The following is a 25593-nucleotide window of genomic DNA, read 5'->3' as shown; positions in this document are numbered from 1 at the left end:
TACCAGATACTTCCACTCTACTGACTCTCTATGGCTACCTTGCCAGGAGGGAAGCTATCAGGCCTTGTTAAAAAAGCAAGTAAGAACATACAAAACTCATCATGAAGTTCAACGTAGCCCTAAAAATATGTAAACCAGTTAATAGTATCAGTAATCATAGGGTAACTACAAGGATTAAATGTGTTAGTGAGCTAACAAGATGTGACAGACACATAAGAGCTCAATAAAGTTCATTTCAATTAATTACCTCATGCTTCCTTTTCCTTTGTATTGCAGCATAAGGAAGGAATATATATGCTTTATTTGCATTCTTTTAGTATTTATCACAGGATATACTCTGGTTTGTTATTCTAAAACACAATCCTGATTAAACCATGAGTACGTAATATGACTTAAGACTATACAGCACCTTCCTTGTTTACATATTTCTAACCATTTACTATAAATAGCATAAAAAGTTGTATTATATTTTTAAAGTAATTTAAATGCCAAAAGTATTAACATATCTCGGTTATTTAAATGTCTTTGTATTTTAGGAAATACCTAACAGATTACCGCTGTTCATTCAATCATTTGAAATAAAAACTAAAACTATAAAACAGACCACAATTATTCAAAATCGAATATGTTGCTTGATTTCCACTTATCTATACAGGGTAAAATTAAAATGGAAAAATAATTAAGATAAATTTCTCCTGGGTGTTTTGTCCAGATTCCCCAGAATTAGAATCTAAGGGACCTGGACCATTGCCATCACTGGTCAAGAAAAGGTTTGCTATAATTGCAAGAATCCAAATGGCAACAAAATTGCTACTAAGAATGCCTACAGAAGTTATAGCTTTAATCTTTAGTATAGGATCAGGAAAAGCTATGCTTTAGTATAGGATTTAATCTTTAGTATAGGATCAGGAAAAGCTATGCTTTAGTATAGGATCAGGAAAAGCTATGCAGAGGAAGAAATAAAATATTCAGAGAATTTGTTAAATGTAGAATGAACTATTTATCTGGATAATAAGACTGTGCTAAAATACTAATCTTTGTCAAGTGCTTCGTAAAGAATCTGCAATCTTATGCTGTACAGACCAGTATTAACTTCTTGTACTAATGAGACAACTGAGGCTTTAAGAGGTGTCAGAAGGTTCTACATCTAGTATTTGGGGGCAGAAACCCAAGTTATGTCTTACAACTCTATCCCCTTTCCCTTGTAACACATTTGTTTATATAACTTGGCCAGCATTTTCCTAAGTATGTTCCATGGATACTCAAGAAAAAAAAATTAAGACAAATAAATTGAGAAACGAAGTATTCTCTGTTAGGCAACCAGTAACACTGTGTGTTATTCACACTATAAAATCCTGTGGGGCAACTGGTGGGGTGATCAGGGACCCCAATTGCACCCACCTTGGCCTGGTGCCGCCTGCTCACCTACTGCACCATCCCACTACGGTCCTGTTCTCGTTGGGGCCCATCGGGGCCAGCAGCGCCTCTTCTGCCGCCCGCCTGCTGCCAGCACCACATCACCGACACCCGCCATGCTCTGCGCTGCCTCCTGGTGGTCAGCGCACGTTTAACTCCCAGTGGGGCGAATTATCCCATGGGGATAATTTGCATATTAGCCTTTTACTATTTAGGAGAAGCCCTGAATACTGATTTAACCAAAATTTATAGCCACTGGGAGGATGGGAGAGCAGGAAATGAGGGGATCTCATAAAAAAGCTAAATCTTTATGGTACAGTCAGAAATCAACAAACATCTACAATAAGGTAATCAATTAAAGGCAAGGTAAACAAGTTTAAAACATAAAGAAAATACCATTAAAACACCCAAACAGTGTTATTTAACAGGTCACTAATGCATTTTGAACAGGGTAATTATTTCTTATATGGGGCTGTCTTAGAGCACAGGTCAGCAAACCGAGGCCTATGGGCCAAATCTAGCCCACTGCCTGTTGTTGTAAATTGTTTTATTGGAATGCCACCATGCCTATTCATTTCATTCATTTATGTATTGTCTATGACTGTTTTTGCATTATGACATTAGTGAGTGGTTGCCACAGAGACCTTATGGCCCTCAAAGCCTAAAACATTTACAATCTAGCCCTTTACAGAAAAAGTTTGTCAATTCTTGTTTACTGAATTGCATATTAGTATTCCCCCAAAAGTAATTACGAAAATCAAAGCTTCACATCCCATATTTTCAACCCATCCTCCCCAACTCCCTACTAGTAATGAGAAGTAGAACTTTGGTTTGAGAACCACTGAGCTATAAAAAATTTAAAATGATATTAAGAAAAATAAATTTTAAAGCAAAAGGAAAAAATATAGAGGAATTAAATCTGGTTAATGATCCTGATGATTCTCTAACATAAAATGTGTGATTATATTTGCTAGATATAAATTGTGATATCTGTTACATTTGCTCTGGAGAATATTTTGATTGCACACAACCAAAGCTGCTAAGTAAATGACCCTTAGATAAGAAGGGTGTCACTGTGCTAACTGAATGTGAATATAATATTTCAAACCCCTCAGATCCCAAGAAAAGTCAGTCATGATAGTACATTCTACAAATGATCTTCGTTAAGGTTTGAAATGTTTAACATAAAAAAGCCCAATAGATAAAATGTTTAATAAACATTCCCAACTCTCATAAGTAGAAATGAAGAGAAAAGCTTTCAAAGATCAATATAGCAAATAAAAAATTTTTAATTTTCTTGAATTCAGTTTTCTCTTAAATTGATTGGAAGTTTAAAAATAAAATGACACTAAAATAGAACCACAAAATATTGAATTAACAGTATCATCAACACTTCCATTTAGTACTTTCAATTTAGTACCTTATATAAAAAATGTGATAGTGTATATCTGTGGTATGTTCCACCCAGAAAAGAAATAACACATCCAAAAAGTAAACAGTATCCTTAGGGTTGACTAATCTCTAAAGAGTTCTAATTACCACTTATTTCTAATTCAACTAAATTTTAAAACTGTCTGATCTTCCCACACATAGGAAAGCTTTAAATATATACTTTGTTAATAGGGACTTGAAGAATAAGAATCAAAAATGTTTTAAAATGTGAAAATAAACACAATTCACTACATACCCTAAAAATCTAAGATACTGCATGTAACAATATGCACTTTAGGGAGTGTAAACAACACTCTTCTGGAGTAAACAATACCATTTTCAAAAAAAGGCATTTATTCTCTTGAACTTTATAAAAGAATACATTACATTAGTAAAGTGTATTTTGAAATGTGTAGTAGGATAACACAGCTAGTTAAGTAGTTACAACAATAATTCTAAAATACCAAAAGAAAAATTTTAATGTTTCAGTTCAGAAAATACTGAAGGTTTATTTTACTGAAAAAGTTCAGCTATTGAATTGTGAACGTATAAGAAAAGGATCAAAACTGCAGTTCCTCTTGATACAAAAGTTATAAAATTTTACAACAGCTCTGCTAATCTAGCTTTCTTTTAAAAGAAATACAAGAAAAAGTTTAATGCTTTTATAAAATGCTAATTATATTCATAATCCTGGACATTATAACTGAAAATAATTAATCTAGCTACTTTGAAATTGTGGATTAAAAATGAAGAAAAAATATTTTTAGGCATCATCCTTCTCATTTATTTAGAAGTAAAACTGGCACAGAAGGAAAATATTATTCCCCTTTCCATTCAAAAGGTCCTGAAATCTATTTGTTATTACTTTAGGTAATATTTGACATAACCTCTTAGCTCTCTCTCTCTCTCTCTCACACACACACACACACAAAAGCATTTTTAAAATAAAAGCATTTAAAAGATTAAAAGCTTTCATTACCAACTTACTTTTTTTTGATACCAGACTATAGCATCAGTGACTTTGGACGCCATTTATTCCACTGAAATCACACGTTCGTCATTTTAAGCTGTTCAAGAGAGAAAAACATACAACGACTTTACTTCCACCTTCCAAAAGGAAACTGAGCAACATGCACATCTAGTACTCTGGTTACTTGTACAGCAAAGGGTGTATGACTACACTTATATTACACCCTTCCTCATTACTATTTTAGCAACAGGTTATCTTAAGTAAACAAAATCAGTTGCCATAATAAAAGAAGGATCTTTCTATGTGATTATAACACTTGAATTTTCTTACAAAATAGTTATATTGTGGGTTTTTTAAAAATCATTTTTAAATAAATTTCAGAATTTCCAAGGTTATACTGGAGATTTTTCATTTATAAATTCACATATCATAGAAATTCACTCAGTAACAGATGATTTTGGGTATAGCTTCTATCTAGGAATTAATGTAAATTACTGTTGCTAAAGGATGGCTTGATAGAGATACCAAAATTTATAATCATATTTAATTTTCCCTAATACCCAGTAAACATAAAATTGAACTAAAATAAACCTAACATTTATATTAAATACTAAGCCAGTATTAGAGTAAGTTACATAGGAATAACTAATATGAAGGCCTTCCAAGATATCACAGTTTGCTAATATTTAGAAATTTACCACAGACCATTTCATAAGCATCTTTTTTGTCTAAACAATTTTCAAAGAAGAACTAATTCCTAGAGAGAATTAATTCCAGGCTGATTCCAGTAATACTCCTCTAGTTTTAAGACCCGGCTGGACGAAGGGCACCTCTGGTATGGTGATAAGAATAAGCCTAAAAGGTTCAAACACAGATACTTGCCCCTGAACTCATTACAAACCAGGATCATTCAAGGCCACCAGATCGCAAGGAAATCCTGACGTAAAGCACTCAGCTGAGCTGATCCTAGCACATGCAGATCTGCAACTGGAGCCAGTTGCTAGCACTACACAATTTGCCCAGTCAACAAAATACCAGAAGTTTATTTAACATTGCTAGGTGTATTAAAAGATTCAAATGTAATAATTATTATCAGCAAGTTCAAATGTTCAGATGATCAACCTCTAAAATTTAAGGCAGAATTTACTTAATGCCTACATTTTTTCACAGTACTATAGAGCAGATTATTTTATTACCTTTCCTAAGATACTGATTCCATCTTTTTTTAAAAAATGTTTTTACTGATTTCAGAGAAAGGAAGAGGAAGAGATAGAAACATCTCATCCATTGGCTGCTTCCTGCACAACCCCTGCTGGGGATTAAGCCTGCAACCCAGGCATGTGCCCTCAGCTGGAATAGAACTAGCAACTCTTTCCTGGTGCATGGGATGACGCTCAGCAAACTGAGTCACACCAGCCAGACCTGATTCCATCTTTAATTGATCCAATTTAAGCAAACTATGCTTTGAAATTCCTGACAGATGCTCTGGCATTTGTTACAGAAGGAGTAGAGTCAAAAGACCTGGATTCAGATATTGTCTTTCTCTATCTAATATGTAATACTAGAGGCCCTGTGCATGAAATTCGTGCACTCGGGGGGGGGGTGTCCCTTCAGCCCAGCCTATGCCCTCTCACAGTCCGGGAGCCCTTGGGGGATGTCTGACCGACAGGCCCATGGGGAGCAGGCCTAAGCCAGCAGTCGGACATCCCTAGCGCTGCCGCGGAGGTGGGAGAGGCTCCCACCACTGCCACTGCGCTCACCAGCCATGAGCCCAGCTTCTAGCTGAGCGGCGCTTCCCCTGTGGGAGTGCACTGACCACCAGGGGGCAGCTCCTGCGTTGAGCATCTGCCCCCTGGTGGTCAGTGTGCATCATTGCAACCAGTCGTTCTGCTGTTGGGTCGATTTGCATAGTAGGCTTTTATTATACAGGATTGAAGGAGTCAATCTCTTGGAGGTCAGTTTCTTTCACTAGTACAGTAGGAATAACTGTAACCTATCCATCCCTTGACAAGAAAAAAAAATCTGAGATGTTCTAAAAGAAACTTATAACTGCAGAACTGCCAGGGTTGACCAGCAGCCCCTGAACGACAGATGAACAGCTTACTCCGACACAGTTACATTGTGGGGGAGAGTGCTAAAGGACAGTCTGGCCAAAGGAGCCAGGACACCTAGATTGCCTGGCTCATTAGCCTTTTATTGCAGTTTTTATCTTTAGATACAATCAGTAGGGTGAGTAATCTTGGGAGGACACATGTTTACATTTTCCTCTAGGCAAGGGCATCCAGGGATTAAGCATAAGGATTCCAGTAAACACCCCAGGGTCTGCATATGCACAGACTTGTTTGGAAAGGTCAAGGAACAATTAGGGGCACCACCTTCGACACTCCCCTAAGGTCAGAATTCCAATAAACGGGGCAGGTGGCCTTCCACACACTTTCCTTTTACCAGAATGTCCTCCTTACAAACTTTCCAACCAAATCTCCTGTGCTCCCCAACACAGAACAATGAGAGAAAGTGACAGAAAAGTTAGCCTGTCAATAGCTGTGGACCAGCTCTACAAAAGACGGCTCACATTCCTGTTTATCAGTTGGGACTTAGGATTAATTTCCATGTGGCTATTTCCTCCATTATTCAAAAGGGAGAAGAGCCAGACACCACAGAACCCCAGGAGCCTCTGGTTTTTTATTTACACACGCACAAACTTTCCAATCTGCTGTTCACAGCTAATCCACAGGAGCGGGCAGGACACTTGCTTGCAGACTCTATTGCAACTCTCCAAGAACTAGCCCCACTTCTCTCATCCTTTTTGTCTATAGCTAAATCCTTTCAAACAGCTTACATCTTTCTTCCCCCTACTTGATGCCTAAAAACTCTTGCAAAGCTCCAGGATGCCGAACATGACTTATCTTTCCTACCTAGCCATTCTGGTGGTGGTTTAGACTCCATGCCCAAACCGGTGTTCTTCCCCCTTTTTTTTTTGCGACCAATGGCCTAATAAACACTTTCTTTTAAAACGAATTTCAGCCGTGGAAGTTAAAACTCTTTGTTTAACATCCTTATAGGGATTTTGTGACTGATAAGATACATACAATAAATGCCTACCACAGTGTAATACATAGAGTAGATTATAATTTTTTTATTATTAATGATTTATTTTTAAAATCATGCAACCCAGGAACTGGCAAGTATTTATATTTCCTTTTTTAAACATGGCAAACAGTTTAGGGAAGGAATACATGCAATCATTTTTTGTTGACCTTTAAAATAAAAATAGCTACCTGATTATCATAAAATCATAATGTCAATTCTCAACTACATACACATGGATTATTTAGATTTCAAAGGTCACCTCCACTGAAGTTTCTCAGTCAGGTATGGCTACTTCCATTTCTCTCACCAAGGCTTTTTGGGGGAGCTTTCTCTTACTGACTTTAATCTCCCATTCTCGTTTTTCTGTCCTGGAGGCTTTTGGGGGTGTTTCATTTAGCTTTAGCCATATCTCATCCTATAGGTTCTCTCCACTGCTTCAGCACATATTACACCTCCATTATATAGGTGGGCAAAAGTAGGTTTACAGTTGTTCATATAGAAAATTCAAATTAATAAGCAATAATACAAGAATAAAGTCTGTATTTCGTGTACTCCCAACTGTAAACCTACTTCTGCCCACCCCTGTCTTTGTTTGTTAAGGCTATCATGTATGTTTTCCAAACTGGTTATAACTCTCCCTCTCTTACCAATCCTGGCCACCACGTCGCCAAAAGCAAACTACAAAAAAGTATGGGAATATCAACTTATCACTCTACACCCCCTTTCACTTTACCCAATTTTTAGGATTATTCCAGATTACATACCAAAATAAAGATCCTCTCTCCTAATACCTCAGAAGTGTAAATAATATGCATCTCATATGCAAAATGTGAAAGGACATTTTATTAACCCAATCTATTAAATGTACAAAATATTTAATATATTCAGGGAATACTTAAATGGTCACATATAAATACTAACAATTTCTTAAAAGCTTCAATGAGAGTGTGGAAAACGTTGCCTGCTTCGTTTAATAAATGACCTGAAAGATAATTTATATACTTTAGTTTACAATAAGCTACACTTAGAATAATTTTTTTAATTCAACTATAATAGTATACTGGATATATAAATTTTTGAAATGTTTCAATTATGTTTATTTGAATTTATAGAAATAAAAATTCAGTCAATTTTGTTTAAAAAAAGAAAAACACCTTTCTTTAGTAATGGTAAAGTTTGCTCTGCAAACTCATTTGATAATTTTTGCATTGTGTCAACAAGACTTCTGTGACACCAAGTGGCTCATACCTATTTTTAAAACAGGTTTCACAGCATACTGGGATAGATTTCTGAATCAGACAAAGTATACTCAAAGACACACAAATTTCAATGAGTATAAAAAACAAAAAGTAGCCGAAACCGGTTTGGCTCAGTGGATAGAGCGTCGGCCTGCGGACTGAAGGGTCCCAGGTTCGATTCCAGTCAAGGCCATGTACCTGGGTTGCGGGCACATCCCCAGTAGGAGATGTGCAGGAGGCAGCTGATCAATGTTTCGCTTTCATCGACGTTTCTAACTCTATCTCTCTCCCTTCCTCTCTGTAAAAAATCAATAAAATATATTTTTTTTTAAAAGTAATAAATTAAATAATTTATGAATAAAGATTATTTCTAAAGTTTCTCCAACTTCTTTGATCCTGACAATCCAGGAATAGCAGTTTATACTCTCTATTATGTTAGTTCATGTTATATAACTTTTAATGCTAAATTATGTCATTAAAGTTAATTTACAGAAAAAAAAAAGCATAGAAAGTTTACGGAGTATCTTGAATAGAGAATCTTAATCTTTTTCAATCAACTAATCTGAGAGACGGATGGATATTAAGATATAAAAATAACTCAATTATAAAACCACAGGGTTAACTGCAGATATAACATTTCAATCTTACTATAGACAGTTACTCTAAGTTATTTCTCTCTCTCTCTGATTTTGTTTGAAAGTGATTATGATTATTTGGGGTTTTTTTTCCTTTTATTTTATTAAATTTATTCAGGTGACATTGGTTAATAAAATTATATAGGTTTCAGCTGTATAATCCTATAATACATCATCTGTATATTGTATTGGGTGTTCACCACCCCAAGTCAAGTCTCCTTCCATCATCATTTATCCCACTATACTCTCTTCTACCTCCCATACCTCCCTTACCCTCTGATAATCACCACACTGTTGTCTATGTCTGAGTTTTTTGTTTTTTTTTTATTTTTTTGCTTAATTCCTTCACCTTTTCCGAAACCATGCAACCCCTCTCCCTCTGACAGCTGTCACTCTGTTCTCTATGAGTCTGTTTCTATTTTGTTAATTGATTTTGTTCATTAGATTCCACATACTGAGTCAAATCATATGGTACTTGTCTTTCTCTGATTGGCTTATTTCACTTAGAATAGTGCTCTTCAGATCCATCCATGCTGTCACAAAGGGTAAGATTTCCTTAGTTTTTACAGCTGAGTAGTATCCCATTATGTAAATAAATGCATCACAACTTTTTTATCCACTCATTTACTGATGAACACTTGGGCTGCTTCCAAATCTTGGCTAGGGTGCATACATTCTTTTGAATTAGTGTTTTGGGTTTCTTAATATATATTATGAGAAGTGGAATCACTGGGTCATAAGGCAGTCCCATTTTTAATTTTTTGAGGTAACTCCATACTGCTTTCTACAGTGGCTGCACCAATCTGTATTCACACCAAAAGGGTATTCTAGCGTGCACTAGAATACCCTTTTTTTCCAGATTCTTGTCAACACTTCTTGTTCGTTGATTTAAAGATGATGGCCATTCTGACAGGTGTGCGGTGATATCTCATTGTAGTTTTAATTTGCATTTCTTTGATGATTAGTGATGTTGAGCATCTTTTCATATGTCTATTGGCCATCTGTATGTCCTCTTTGGAGAAGTGTCTATTCAGATCCATTGCCCATTTTTTAATTGGAGTGTTTGATTTTTGGTGTTGAATTTTATAAATTTTTTATAAATTCTGGATATTAACCCCTTATCAGATGTATCACTGGCAAATGTTCTCCCATTCAATGGGTTTTTATTTTGTTGATAGTTTCCTTTGCTGTTCAGAAACTTTTTAGTTTGATGTAGTCCCATTTATTTTTAATTTTGTTTCCCTTGTCTGAGGAGATATATCAGAAAGTATATTGCTACGAGAAATATCCTAGATTTTACTGCCTATGTTTTCTTCTAGGATGTCTATGGTTTTGAATTGAACATTTAAGTCTTTAATCCATTTTGAGTTTATTCTTGTTTATGTATAAGGTGGTCTAGCTTCATTTTTTTTGCACATACCTGTCCAATTTTCCCAACACCATTTACCCTATTGTATGTTTTTATCTCCTTGATCAAATATTAATTGACCATAAAGACATGGGTTTATTTCTAGGCGCTCTATTTTGTTCCATTGATCTATGTCTGTTTTTAATCCAGTACTATGCTGTTTTGATTACTATGGCCTTGTAGTATAGTTTGATATCAGGTAGTGTGATTCCTCCAACTTGGTTTTTTCTCAATATTGCTGTGGCTATTTGGGCTGTTTTGTGGTTCCATATAAATTTTTGGAATATCTGTTCTAGTTTTTGAAATACTCTATTGGTATCTTGATAGCAATTGCATTAATTTATAGATAGCTTTGGGTAGTATGGACATTTTAATTATGTTAAGTCTTCCTATCTATGTACACAGTATATGCTTCCAGCTATTTGTATCTTCTTCACTATCTTTCTCAGTATCTTATAATTTTCTGTGTACAGATCTTTACATCATTGGTTAAATTTATGCCTAAGTTTTTTTTTGGGGGGGGGGGGTTGTGTGTGTGTTTTTAAGCAATTGTGAATGGGATTGTTTTCTTAGTTTTCCTTTCTGATAGTTCATTATTGATGTATAAAACTGCAACTGAATTCTGGATACTTATTTTATATCCTGCTACTTTAGTCAATTCATTTATCACTTCTAGTACTTTTATGCTGGAATCTTTAGGGTTCTCTATATACAGCATCATGTCATCTGCAAATAATGACAGTTCTACTTCTTCCTTTCCAATTTGGATGCCTTTTATTTCTTCTTCTTGTCTGATTGCTGTGACTAAAACTTCCAGTACTATGTTGAATAAGAGTGGTGAAAGTGGACATCCCTATCTTGTTCCCGATCTAAGTGTAATGGGAACACAGAACAAGATGAGAAATCTTTACAGGGTCTAAAAACAGGTCTCAAGGGTAGAATATAAATATGATTCTAAGGATAGTAGGGAGTGCTATAACGCTTTTAGTTTTTGCCCATCGAGTATGACGTTGGTAGTGGGTTTGTCATATGTGGCCTTTATTCATCCAGTAGCTGATCACTTAATAAAAATATTTATGAAAAAAAAATTATTTATGAACACTTACTAATATTGTATTGTTCTAGGCACCGAAGATACAACAATAAACAAGAAACAAAGTCCCTGCCCTGACAAAACTTACATTGTAAGAAAGAATATAGAAAACGAATATCAAGTAAGATAATTTTCAGTACCATGAAGGAAATAAACAGAGAGATGTGATTGGGGTGGGGTAGGGACTTTTGGAAAGGATGGTCAAAGAAGTCCCTTATGAGACATAGCAAACAATCTTATCATAAAGATAGGAACTCACTAAAGTGATTCCAGTAAAGCAGTGATGATCTAATTTGCAAAAACCACTCTGACAGCTGTGCAGGGAACAGACTGGACCACAGAGTTCAGAGTGGAAGTGGTAAGGCTAGTTAAGAAAGTCTTATGCCCGTTGAGCATACCTACTAAACATAAAAATAAAGAAGTCAAACAGGTATTTATATACATGAGTCTGAAGCTGAAAATAAAGATAAAGATGGTTATGTACGTATATGCATTTGTCACAACTGAATATTTATTTAAGATGTGTGACTTTCACAAATCATTTCAATAAAATGTGAATGACTTAAGAAGAGTATAATTAAAGAAAAAAGGGTCCAGCCCCAAGTCTACTACTATTCAGAGGAAGTGGAGTAAGAAAGGCCAAGAACAGAAAATAAGTAGAAAGAATGGTGATTTAATGTCACAGAATCCAAGAGAGAAGAATCTTTCACAAAAGATTAAGTAAGCTGCTAAAAGATTATTGGATTTAACAAAATAAAGGTTTAGAAATTACTCTGGCAGGAATAATTTCAATGGAGTAGAGAAGGAAGTCAGAGTGGAATGAGAAGAAGTGGTTGATAAAGATGACATGTGTAAAAAAATTACCATAGATTGTTATTTGACTACCCTTATTGTATCGTCCTCTTCCTTTTGCAAAAATGTTTGCCCAAAAGAAAGATTTTTCCTATCCTTTCTTGCATCTAAGAGTGGCTGTGACTATATTCTGGTCCAGACACAAACAAGCATTAGATGGAACTTCTAGTTAGGCCCTTTTAGGAAATCTGATTCAGTTGGAGAAATCCCTTTTGTTCTTCCCAACCTTCCCATTTTCTGCTCCCTGGAATGCTATTTTAATGGTTGAAGCTCAGGTAGCCACCATGGACAGTGACATTGAGAACAGAAGCCAGGTGAATTCACCATACCAGTTCTGGTCTGCCTACCCCATTACTCCTCATATAAAGACTATAAATCTTTCTACTTTTAGTCATTGTTATTAACAGCCAAACCAAATCTAACGGAGACTGCTGGGTATATGTAGGAGTTCAGAACGAGTGATCCCTCCAAAATGTGCCTCTATGGTATGCAGACTGTTTTGAGCTAAAGGCAACAATGACCCTGTGGGCTCAAGAGAAACACCTTTGCCTCTTAACTACCTAGAAGAATATGACCTATTTATATGGCAGAGCAAACTTTTAATTACTAAGCAACTGTTCTTCTCACCTTCCTGCAATGACCTTCTTCTCCTCTGAAGTCCCAAGGTGGTCCTTAGCTCAGAATGTCATATATACCACATTTTTCCCTTTCTGTCTTTGAATCTCTCGTGTATGTGGGGTCTCTGACTCCCTCATGTATTCCAGGTCCCCATACACATGCATGTAATTAAATTTGGTCATTTTATCTTGTTAATCTGTCTCAGGTTTATTTATTAGCTCCTGAAAGAATCTTGAAGGTAGAGGAAAGTTCCTTCCTCCCTGTGAAAAGAGCTATGTAGTAAATCTGACAAGTTCAGGGGCTACATGTCAGGCCTGACAAGCTAAGTAACCCAAAAGTAAGCTCCAAGAATGATCTGATCATAAATTCCTAACTGGGCAGGTCATGGTGGGCAGTCATGCAGTAGGCCTATAATTTTCTTAGTGAAAGCTCAATCTTTGCCTTAAGCAAGCCCATTGTTCTTATGGATGTTATATAATACACCTTTGAAATGTAAGAGTAAGTTCTTTTCCCTACCCCTTTAAAGGTGAGTCATAACCACTCTCGTGGGAACACATGATTTTGTTGCCTACGCACCATCCCTATTTACTGTAAATGTTAAATATCTTGTAACCCCCAATGTAAAAGATGTATCTTTTCATTTTAGTTTTTATCCAGTCATAGAGACTTCCCTACCTTGCCTTCTCCTGCCTCTTTTATCTACCACCAAGGGATTTCATGTAACCTTCCTTAATCTCTCCTGATTCCAAATGCATAAATATAACTACAAACTGCATTCTCTGGAGCATTTTCCAGTCCTTTGAGATCTTGCTTCCTGGCATGTCCTCAGTTTAGCTCAAATAATGTTTATAAAATTTTTATAGGTCTGGACATTCTTACACTAACATCCTAGACACATAATATTTTTGGTTCATGCTTTTTTCCCATCAAAACTTTGTAAGCATTGTTCTACTGTCTTCTGGAATGGACCACAATAAGAAGTTTGCAGCTGGCAAGATTACCACCCCTCTTTACCCCGCCCCTTCTATAGGTCACATTCTCTTTTTGGCCAGGGTGCCAAAATAATTCTCTCCTTAGTTTTTAAATTAGTAACTACTAGAATATAGTCCATTTTAATCATTTCACAGTTTTCCCTCCCTGGTATTTAGTGACTTTCAACCAGCAAATGTACCTTTTTATTTCAGAAACTTATGTCTGTACTATATTTCTGAATACTATTTCTGTTCCATTTGTTGGAGTCTCTATTCCAGGGGATAGTCTTTTCATGGTCACTTTGTCATTTTTTTTCCTGTAGCATATTTGTAAAAGTTGCCATGCCTTTTTTTTTTTTTTTAAAGGTTTGATCAAGTTTAACATGAGAAGTGCTAAACTGAGCTCCTACTTACTCGGATATCCAAATGTTCCTCCTGACAACCTCAACACCCTTCTCACATTAGCTGGGACCATTTTTATTTCTGTACATATATGTGCACACACACGCACATACACACGCACATGCACACACATGCACATACACACACGCATCAGTATGAGAACTGAATACTGATTTTAATCTTTTTCTATAACTTTGAAATGCAGGAAATGAGAGAAGGGAGAGCTTAATGTGTTTGTTTTTGTTTGTTTTTATTTCTTAAAGTATTACAAAGAGTATTACACATGTCTCCTTTTTTCTCCCCCTTGACATTTATCTTGTAACCCCCAATGTAAAAGATGTATCTTTTCATTTTAGTTTTTATCCAGTCATAGAGACTTCCCTACCTTGCCTTCTCCTGCCTCTTTTATCTACCACCAAGGGATTTCATGTAACCTTCCTTAATCTCTCCTGATTCCAAATGCATAAATATAACTACAAACTGCATTCTCTGGAGCATTTTCCAGTCCTTTGAGATCTTGCTTCCTGGCATGTCCTCAGTTTAGCTCAAATAATGTTTATAAAATTTTTATAGGTCTGGACATTCTTACACTAACATCCTAGACACATAATATTTTTGGTTCATGCTTTTTTCCCATCAAAACTTTGTAAGCATTGTTCTACTGTCTTCTGGAATGGACCACAATAAGAAGTTTGCAGCTGGCAAGATTACCACCCCTCTTTACCCCGCCCCTTCTATAGGTCACATTCTCTTTTTGGCCAGGGTGCCAAAATAATTCTCTCCTTAGTTTTTAAATTAGTAACTACTAGAATATAGTCCATTTTAATCATTTCACAGTTTTCCCTCCCTGGTATTTAGTGACTTTCAACCAGCAAATGTACCTTTTTATTTCAGAAACTTATGTCTGTACTATATTTCTGAATACTATTTCTGTTCCATTTGTTGGAGTCTCTATTCCAGGGGATAGTCTTTTCATGGTCACTTTGTCATTTTTTTTCCTGTAGCATATTTGTAAAAGTTGCCATGCCTTTTTTTTTTTTTTTAAAGGTTTGATCAAGTTTAACATGAGAAGTGCTAAACTGAGCTCCTACTTACTCGGATATCCAAATGTTCCTCCTGACAACCTCAACACCCTTCTCACATTAGCTGGGACCATTTTTATTTCTGTACATATATGTGCACACACACGCACATACACACGCACATGCACACACATGCACATACACACACATACACACACGCATCAGTATGAAAACTGAATACTGATTTTAATCTTTTTCTATAACCTGGAAATGCAGGAAATGAGAGAAGGGAGAGCTTAATGTTTTTAGGCCTAATCTTTCCTTAATCTGGCTTCTGAGATGTGGGGCTAGAATGACAAGCCTTGTCATGTATACCCTGTATCTACTCATTCTTTCCTTGGCCTCCACTTTTTGAAGTATTTGGCATACAGTTTGTACATATCCCTTTTTTGTCCACTTCTATTCCATTTTTGCTCTCTCTTCTGCCACCTACTTTTCCTTCTTTCAGATGGTTTTAGTGAAGGAAAATTCTGTGATCCTACTTTATTTTCATTTATAAATCCCTACACTTATGTTTTTTGCCATTTATTTTATAAGTAGCAAATGCATTCTTTTAAGTACCAAGAATTGCACGTTTACTTATTATTTCCAACGGATGGGAGACAACCAGTTTCAATTCTTTTCAAAAATTCAAGTTACTAAACAGAATATACAGTGCCACAGATAAAGCTTTTCTGTGAAATTGTTATATCTTCAAGAAAAAATAAAATTAGATTCATTTTCCCTTCTCAAAACTACTCTTTTACTAATTACTCAATTTGCTACTCAAGTTATGAATCCTAGAATCCATCTTATCTCTTTCCCTTTCCCGCCACCACCAATTCTACACCTGGCAAAGAGGAACCATTCAGCAAATACAAAGGAATAAATTAATATAGTCTATTTGTCATACTACCAAAAACAACTACCACAGATTTGGTACAAGACTGTATTATCCATTACCAGGACTACTCTTAGTCTCTAATCATTTCTTTACTTTCACCATTTACCTTCCTAAAATACTGACTCCGTCGTGTTTCTCTCCTCAAAAATCTCTTAATTATTTCCCACTGCCTAAGAAAAGGGTTTAATCAGCACAGTATACAAAAAACCCTTCTTTTACAACCTGATCACAGATTACTTTTACAATCAGTAGTGCCCATCATCTCTGCCTTCCACACATGACCTCATACCTACCCTCTCCAATCTGCCTTTCACTTACATATCCAATAATCCTAAATATACCATATACTCTCATGCTTGCTCTCTAGTCCTGGTGATATTTCCTCTACTGGAAATAACTTTCTCCCTGTCCTAACCTATTTGACAAGTTACTTCGGATTTGTCTAAGCCCATATTATTACAGGAAATTAAATTGTGAGAACATCCAAACAATGGTGTTCAAATTATTTAATTACTTAAAGACTAATTTATGATTTAAATATTTCAAATTACCAGGAAAAAAAGAAGTTAGACTAAGACACAGGCATCTAACTTCACTCCCTTACCAAGTGCAATTGAAACTACAGCAAAGGCATACATAAAAACCCAAAAACAAGGTCTGGAGACTTTCTGGGTTGGGGCATGATTCCAGGATAGTAGCATGGAAGCTTCACCCTTCCCACATACCTTGCCCTATGTATCACTTCCCATCTGACGGTTCCTGAGTTGTATCCTTTTGTAATAAACTGGTAATCTACTAAGTAAAATGTTTCTCTGAGTTCTGTGAGCTGCTCTAGATTTTAATGGAACCCAAGGAGGGGGTTGTGGGAACCTCTAATCTACAGAATTGGCATTTGAAGGGGGTAAGGGGCAATGTTATGGGACTAGGCCCTTAACCCAGCCGTGGGCAAACTACGGCCCGCAGGCCAGATCCGGCCCGTTTGAAATGAATAAAACTAAAAAAAAAAAAAGACCGTACCCTTTTATGTAATGATGTTTACTTTGAATTTATATTAGTTCACACAAACACTCCATCCATGCTTTTGTTCTGGCCCTCTGGTCCAGTTTAAGAACCCATTGTGGCCCTCGAGTCAAAAAGTTTGCCCACCCCTGCCTTAACCCGTGGGATGTGATGTGTCAGAAGAGAGTTGAATTGTACAGGACACCCAGCTAGTGTTGGAGACTTGCTTGGTTTTGGTACCAATGGTTGGAATTGGTACCAGAATTGTACTCTTAAAACATGTATCTGTAGCCCTAGCTGGTTTGGCTCAGTGGATGGAGCATTGGCCTGGGGGCTGAAGGGTCCCAGGTTCGATTCCAGTCAAGGGCACATGCAGGGTTTCGAGCTCGATCCCCAGTGGGGGGCGTGCAGGAGGCAGCCAATCAATGATTCTCTCTCATCATTGATGTTTCTGTCTCTCCCTCTCCCTTTCTCTGAAATCAATAAAAATATATCTAAAAAAAAACAAACAACCATGTATCTGTAGAACTTTGCTAAAGATTACAATGTGAAACAAGTTTTAGTCTTCAATTTCCAAATAGTTATAGCTTCAGTAAAATGGAATCCTAATATTTATAAATATGATTCAATTATCTGAATATATTCCAAAATATTCATTTAACATATTGGACCGCTTACCTAAAATAGTCCACTTTCATTATTTGCAGACTCTGTTATTTGTAAAGTTGCTACTAGCAAATCTTTACTTGTAAGCTTGAAATAAATACTCACAGTACTTTCCTGATTATTTGCAGACATGCACAGAGTACCAAAAAATTTGAGTTGCCTAATGTGCATGTTTCCAGGTAAGGATCAACAAGGTGATGCACTGTCTTTTTAAAACAATTCTCAAACTGTAAACAAGTGTTCTTTTTGTGGTCTGCTTAGTGATGCTATTTTTGTTTTTGTTCACTTTCTGTTTAAAATACTGCCCAAGAATAGTGCTGAAGTGCTGTTTAGTGTTCCTAAGTGGATCACAGCAGTATTTTTAGTCACTGTTGCAATATTTTCCCATGATAATAAAAAACGAATTATAACACTCTTAGAGAAATAAACACTTCTCATTAATTTCCTCAAGTAATAATCTAGTCATATTTTTCAAACTCACTCTTTCTGTTGATGAAAAGTCCTATATAATAAAAGCATAATATGCAAATCAACCGAACGGCAGAATGACCATTAGGAGGGAGGGCAGGGTTGGCGAGCAGGTGGCGGCACCAGGCCAGCCAAGGCTCATGCCAACAGGCAGAGGGAAGGGACAATGATGAGGTGGATGGGGGGGGCGGGGTGGCGACCAGTGGCAGGGCGATGGGAGCCGGTGCCATCCCCTGATCACCCGCCCGGTTGCCTCCTGCAGAGGGAGGCCACCGGCGACCACAGCGAGGCTATTCAGGGCAGGGCTAGCCGCTCGAAATCCCCAGGTCAGCCTGCCAGGGTCATCTCCCACAGAGGGAGGGCAGACTGCGGCTTAGGCCCTCTCCCTGAAGGAAGCGGGCCTAAGCCATCAGTTGGACATCCCCTGAGGACTCCCTCCTGTAAGAGGGTGCAGGCCGGGCCTGAGCTGGCTGGGACTTGCAAAGAATCTAGAACATCTGAGCCAAAACTCAGGTGAATATCTAAAGATCTAAAGGTTTGAAAATTATTTGATATTGATCGAAATAAAATGATCAACCATGTTTTTTGTTTTAAAGTAGTTTGACATGAAATATTGAAAATGATGAAAAGCCAGGACCTGCAACCAAGACTACTTTACCCAGCAAGGCTATCATTTAAAATTGAAGGAGAAATAAAGAGCTTCCCAGACAAGAAAAAGCTAAAGGAGTTTGTTACCACCAAACCAGTATTACAAGATATGTTAAAGGGCCTGCAAGAAGAAGAAGGAGGAGAAAGAAGTGAAGGAGGAGGAGAATGAGGAGGAGGAGAAAAACAACTATAGGGGAACTTAGTTAAAAGAATAACATAGCAATAAATACTTATCAATAATCACTTTAATATAAGTGGCTTAAATCCTCTAATCAAAACACATAGGGTAGCTGAATGGATAAGAAAACATGACCCATTGCCCAGATGGCATGGCTCAGTGGTTGAACATCTACCTATGAACCAGGAGGTCACGGTTTGCTTCCCAGTCAGGGCACATGCCCGGATTGCAGGCTCAATCCCCAGGAGGCAGCTGATCAATGATTCTCTCTCATCACTGATGATTTTTTTAAAAAATACACTAAAAATACTACTTTATGTGTTTTCCATTTATCATTTTAAAACTTAATATACAAGATCTTCCACTTCTAGCCATGATAAAGTATCAGGGACCCCTTTAATCCTCCCACCTTAAAAACGAAAATAATGGACAAAATCTGTGAAATGTTTTAAGACATCTGGCAACAGGCAATGCAAAGCAGTAATCTCTGAAAGAGGAAACAAAAAAAGTGTGCCCTGTGACTTCCCAAGAGTACTTCATGTACCGTTTCCATGATGCAATGCTAGGAAGGGAAAATCGGAGTCTGCTTGAGAAGCCCAAGCTGAGAAGACAAATTTGATTGTTCAGGGAAACTAAGGCAGCCAAAGTTCCTAGGGCAAAGTACCAGAGAAGAGAAAGTAGCATAAAGAGAGTCTGGAGCTCTGCAGAGGAGTCCCCAAGTCTTCATCTGAGTATTGATCAGCATGTGTATGTAGGAAAACCCGCTCAGCCAGGAATAGAACCACCAGAAAAAAGCAGGAGGGCAATTAACCAAAGTTCACAGAGAAATGGTAAGAGTTCACAGCCAGAGTAGAGAAATCCTATAATAATGGGCAGTAGCTAAAATACTCTGAGTGGTACTGCCCCAGTAGTAAAACCAAATTAGCCTTATACTGATTTGTTAGGTCTCACCTAACAAAACTTCAAAAGCAGCCAAAACCGGTTTGGCTCAGTGGATAGAGCATCAGCCTGCGGACTGGAGGGTCCCGGGTTCGATTCCGGTCAGGGGCATGTGTCTGGGTTGTGGGCACATCCCCAGTGGGAGATGTGCAGGAGGCAGCTGATCGATGTTTCTCTCTCATCGATGTTTCTAACTCTCTATCTCTCTCCCTTCTTCTCTGTAAAAAATCAATAAAATATATTAAAAAAAAAAAAAAACTTCAAAAGCAAACTGGGGAGGGTTAAATTGTTTCTAAGTAACTCAACTATGTCCCAGAACAAAGCTCAAACATTTAAAAGAATACAAAGAAAAGCCAGCTCCAAACAACAAAATTCACAATGTCTGATATCCAAACAAAAATCAGTAGGCATGCAAAAAAACAACACCACAAACAAACAGGAAAATATGATTCATAAGGAGAAAAATCAGTTATTTGAAACTGAACTCAGAAATGACAAAGGTGTTAGGATTAGTAAGCAAGGACATAAAAACATCTGTTACATACAAAACATTGCTGAAAGAAATTAAGGAGACAAAATAAATGAAAAGAAAGCTTATGTTCACGATTTTTATATTATATTATTACTACATTAATATTATTTAATGTGCATAGTACCTAAAGAGATTCAATGCAATCCCCATCAAAATTCCAATGGCATTTTTTTTTTGCAGAAATAAAAAAACCTATCCTAAAACTTATATGGAATCTCAAGGGACCCTAAATAGCCAAAATAGTTTTGAAAAAGAACAAAGTTGGAGGACTCACATTTTCTGATTTCAAAACATATTATGAAGCTATAGTAATCAAAATAGTGTACTATTAGCATAAAGGCAAATACACTGATAAAATAAAATAGAGACCAGAAATAAACCCTTATATATATGGTCAAATGATCTTTGACAAGAATGCCAAAACCACTCAATTGGGAAAGGACAGTCTCATCAACTAGTGGTGCTGAGAAAACTGGATATCCACATGCAAAAGAATAATGGTGCGTCCTTTTCTTTTATACCATATACAAATAACTCAAAATGGATTAAAGACCTGTCCAGCCAGTGTAGCTCAGAAGTTGAGCATTGGCCCATGAATCAGGATCTTCAAAATTTCTGTAGATATACTTTTCACATATTTATTTGTTTATTTATTTATTTGTTTGTTCATTTATTATTGATTTCGGAGAGGAAGGGAGAGAGAGATAGAAACATCAATGATGAGAGAGAATCATTGATCGGCTGCCTCCTGCATGCCGTCCACTGGGGATCGAGCCTGCAATCTGGCCATGTGCCCTTGACCAGAATCGAACCCGGGACCCTTCCGCTCACAGGACAACGCTCTATCCACTGAGCCAAACCAGCTGTAGATATACTTTTAACAGCTCCTTTCCCCTACTGTTTCTGAAACTGGAAAGCTGCATATAGTGCACTTTTCCCTCTTTTACTTCCTCTCATTAAATGTCAAAATTAATCATGTTATGATTATTATCAGTTAGTGGTTCAGCCACAGCCATTTCCTGTCCCAGTTCCTGTTCACTATTCAAAATAAGGTCCAGTATATTTTCCTTCCTACTGCTCTAACACTACCTGTTCTAGGAAGCAGTTGGTTTTTCTCATCTGAAAACTCACCTATATCTTTTGTGTCATTTTAGCAACTTGTATGAGACTAACAAGTTGGACTAAAAATGCAGCTTTCCTAAATGTTATTTAACATCTTCAATTTAAGTCATGATTCTGGTCATCAAATGAATCACCTTTATAAATTTGAATGTATTTATGGTTCTGCACTATCCTGAAGCATGAGACTTTTTCTTGCATTTTCAAGGACAGTCCCAATTTAAAACATTCTGTCCTACTGTCACATCTCAAGTTTGGATTTGGAAAAGACAGTCAACATATATGCAAAGGGTACTTTGCAACACTGATTCTATGTGGCTACAGCCTAGGTAAAGGGTTTGTTAAAGGAAGGCAACAGTCATTTTAAGATTCTTCTTCTATTTAAAATAATCCCAAAATACATTCCACAAATTAAGTGCAAATGCCTCCAGTGGTATTAGTCTTCTTTAACAGCTTAGAATGAAATATCACAATAAGATAATGAAATAGTTGCTTAGATGGACAGGTTTGAAAATGAAGTTTTCCTTGCCCGGATAGCTCAGGTGGTTAGAGCATCGTCCTGATACACCAAGGCTGTGGGTTTGATCCCGAGTTAGGACACATACAAGAATCAACCAATGAATGCATAAATAAGTGGAACAAATTGATCTCCCTCTTTCTCTCAAATCAATAAATTAAGAAAGAAAGGAAATGGACGTTTTAATTGACACTGGGGAAAGAAATATTAAAGGTAAATATTAAATAAAAATATAACACTGCACAGTCTGTTGAGGTTTTCCTATAATTTTAGTACCTATGTATGCAATTCCAATTAGCAAAATTGGGTAGTAATCACTTTTCCCAGCCACATTTATATACAATTACGATTTAAATTAGGCCTTCACAAATAGTTTTGTTTTTTTAATTCCTCACCTGAAGATATGGTTTTATTGATTTAAGAAAGAGGGGAGAATGCCAAAACCACTCAATTGGGAAAGGACAGTCTTATCAACTAGTGGTGCTGGGAAAACTGAATATCCAACTGACCAGGTGGCTCAGTTGGTTGGAATGCACCAAAAGGTTGTGGGTTCAGCTCTGGTCAGAGCACATCCCTAGGTTATAGGTTTGATCTCCAGTCGGGGCAGGTATGGGAGGCAACTGATCGATGTTGCTCTCTCTCCCTTCCCCTCTCTCTAAAGAAATTCAATGAAAAAGCATATCCTCGGGTGCAAATGAAAAAATAAAAATTAGCCCTGGCCAGCGTGGCTCGTTTGGGCGATATTCCTGCACGGAAAGATTGCTGGTTTGATTTTCAGTCAGGGCACATGCCCGGGTTTCAGATTGGATCCCTGGTAAAGGGTGTGCAGGAGGCAGCCAATGGATGTTTCGCTTTCATATTGATGTTTCTCTCTCCCTAAAAATCCACTTTAAAATATTTAAAAAATAAAAATTTGAGAGAGAAAAAAAACAACAACAGGACATGAGAAACATCTATCGGTTGCCTCCCATACATGCCCCGACCCCTAAGATCAAACCCACAACTTTTTGGTGCACTGAACCACTGAGCCACCCAGCCAGGGCCACAAAAAGTTTTTATACAAAGCCACAATTACTTGCCATTCCGTCAACAATCCATATTCCTGTTCAGTTCTATCTGTGTCAAATGCCCTCCTTCCCTACCAGTGGAAACGACCACGGCGCCCTTTAAGGCTCCAGTGATAGCTCCCTGCTAAACCTCAACACCTCCTCTTCTACTCGGTCTCTTAAAATTATTTGTTCATTGTTCTTTATTCAGGGCTTACTAATGTGCCAGTACTTTACATATTTTGTTTAATGCTTAATACTCCCCTTTGAAGTATTATCATCTTCACTTAACAGATAAGGAAACTGAAGCTAAAAAAGGTCTGGTATCATGTTTAGGGTCACAAAGCCAAATAGGAATTCAAATGCTGAACTGTCTCAACTTTAACTGCATTTTCTTTCCACGAAACCAGGCTTGACAGCACTCTCTTACACTGTATATCATCATTATTTGTTCAAATATCTATCTCTCCCACTACACAAAGTTCCTCAAAGACGGAAGGTGACTCCATCCTTATAGCCCCAGCAACACTCAACAGTGCCTATCATACAACGATCTTAAAGTATTAATGAATATCTACAATACTCTTACTCAGCTTATGGTTTGCAGCATTATTTGCCACTGGTCTCCTTCCACCAAGTCTCTAAGAAGCCACGTTTACTGTGGTGATAAAGCATCACCACCACGGAGGCTTGGTAAGCAGACTGCTGGGATGTGACTCACCTCCACCAACTTGTTGGCTGAGAAGTCTTGAACAAGTAAGTTAATCTAAGTTTTGGTCAATTCATTTATAAAAAGGGAGTGATACAGAACTTACAACATAGGATTACAAGGATTACATGAGATAGAAGCCACGTTTACTGTGGTGATAAAGCATCACCACCACGGAGGCTTGGTAAGCAGACTGCTGGGATGTGACTCACCTCCACCAACTTGTTGGCTGAGAAGTCTTGAACAAGTAAGTTAATCTAAGTTTTGGTCAATTCATTTATAAAAAGGGAGTGATACAGAACTTACAACAAAGGATTGTAAGGATTACATGAGATAATATATAAGCAATCCAACTATTTTTTGATCCTCATTTTTTTGGCATGCCACCCTGAATTTTATTAGCCTCAGTCTAGTAAAGTTTTTCCTCATTTTTTTGGCATGCCACCCTGAATTTTATTAGTCTCAGTCTAGTAAAGTTTGTGTGTTGTTGTTGTTTTATCACAACTTCTTTGCACTTTTGCCAAAAAGGTTCATGGTTTTAAAATTGCTTAGGCCATCGACTTGATTTTTAGGACTCTGTCCAGTGTCAGTTTGGACTCAAGCTTGCTCTTGGAGGCTTGGCTGGGCAGGAGTGCTGCCACTGTACACGATAGTTCATTTGCTTACCACATTTCTAAGCCCTCGCAGAAAGTGGTGAAAATGAGAACACAGAGACCTCCTACCTTACGAACACCTATCTTAATACTCTCTGATGCATGCTGACAACTAACCTGTTTGGGAGGCAGGCTATTTCCCAGGCAAGAAATGTTCCTGTAAGCAGCTTGTGTCTGGCCTCAGGCATGGCTCATTCTCCCCAAAACTCACATTCCTTCAGAATCTAGACATTGAGCCACTACAAAAAGTTAGCGTTTCAAATGGTTATGCTATTTTAAGGCTCTCTAGGCTAAAGTACATAGTTTCCAAATTCTCAGAATTCCCCCTTCCAACTTAAAAAAATGTTATGAGAAAGTCCAGTTTGAGAGAAAACAAATTTTTTAAAAAAATACATAATCCCTAAAAGCAAGAGCAAATACTAAGGCTATAGTTAAAGTATCAGAGAGGGGGGAAAAAATCTTAAGATGTCTAGTGGGCTAAAGCTAAGCAAAAACTGTAAAATCAAAGTATCACAAGTAAACCACTCCCCCCCCCCCAAAAAAAATCTCAAAGTAAGCAGGATATACCACCATTAACAAAAGGATCAAGTGTAAATTACAAAATATTTAATACATTCACAATGAATTTAAAAATTCTTGCTACGCAGACACTTAGATTAGTAAATTGTTCCACATTCTGTACTTCCCTACTCAGTATATGTTGATATAAAGCAGTTCCTTTTTTTTTTCTAGTCAGGCTAAAAATAAAATGGGTGATAGGTCAGTGGCAGAATGAACCCCGAAATTATCCAGGAGGTTCTGGGCTGGAAAAGCCACGACTTGACCAGACAATAGCAGAACACTGACTGCCAGCATCAGGCAGATGAGAAGAGATGAACGGACCGCGGAACCGTTTCCCAGGCAGGAAACATGCCTTCAGGGCGAAGGACTTCAGCACCCGCTCTGTCGGGAGCGCTGGAGCCAGAAAACCAAACTGCTGCCTGCTCAGCGGGTGCAGGGCAGCGACCCTCCCCGCAGCCCGCTCCCCGCG

The 25593-nt window shown here is 37.3% G+C and overlaps 1 protein-coding gene across 4 annotated transcripts in view; it reads right to left on the bottom strand.

Annotated features, from left to right (window-relative positions):
- Positions 1-25593, bottom strand: part of PHTF2 (putative homeodomain transcription factor 2) — an 89636-nt gene that overhangs the window by 63584 nt on the left and 459 nt on the right. For 2 of the 4 annotated variants that reach the window (XM_005862913.2, XM_005862915.2), the window contains exon 2: positions 3835-3914. In XM_005862913.2, the coding sequence (XP_005862975.1) occupies positions 3835-3879 (45 nt within the window). In that variant the 5' untranslated portion in view covers positions 3880-3914. Of the gene's footprint in view, positions 1-3830; positions 3917-25593 lie in introns of those variants that run through there. The other 2 variants (XM_014536980.1, XM_014536981.1) reach the window with 2 other exon arrangements.

This window comes from Myotis brandtii, unplaced genomic scaffold, assembly GCF_000412655.1.
Source record: "Myotis brandtii unplaced genomic scaffold, ASM41265v1 scaffold17, whole genome shotgun sequence".
NCBI lineage: Eukaryota > Metazoa > Chordata > Mammalia > Chiroptera > Vespertilionidae > Myotis > Myotis brandtii.
The sequence above is the reverse complement of the archived record's forward strand: the minus strand, read 5'-3'. Positions and strand labels throughout refer to the sequence as shown.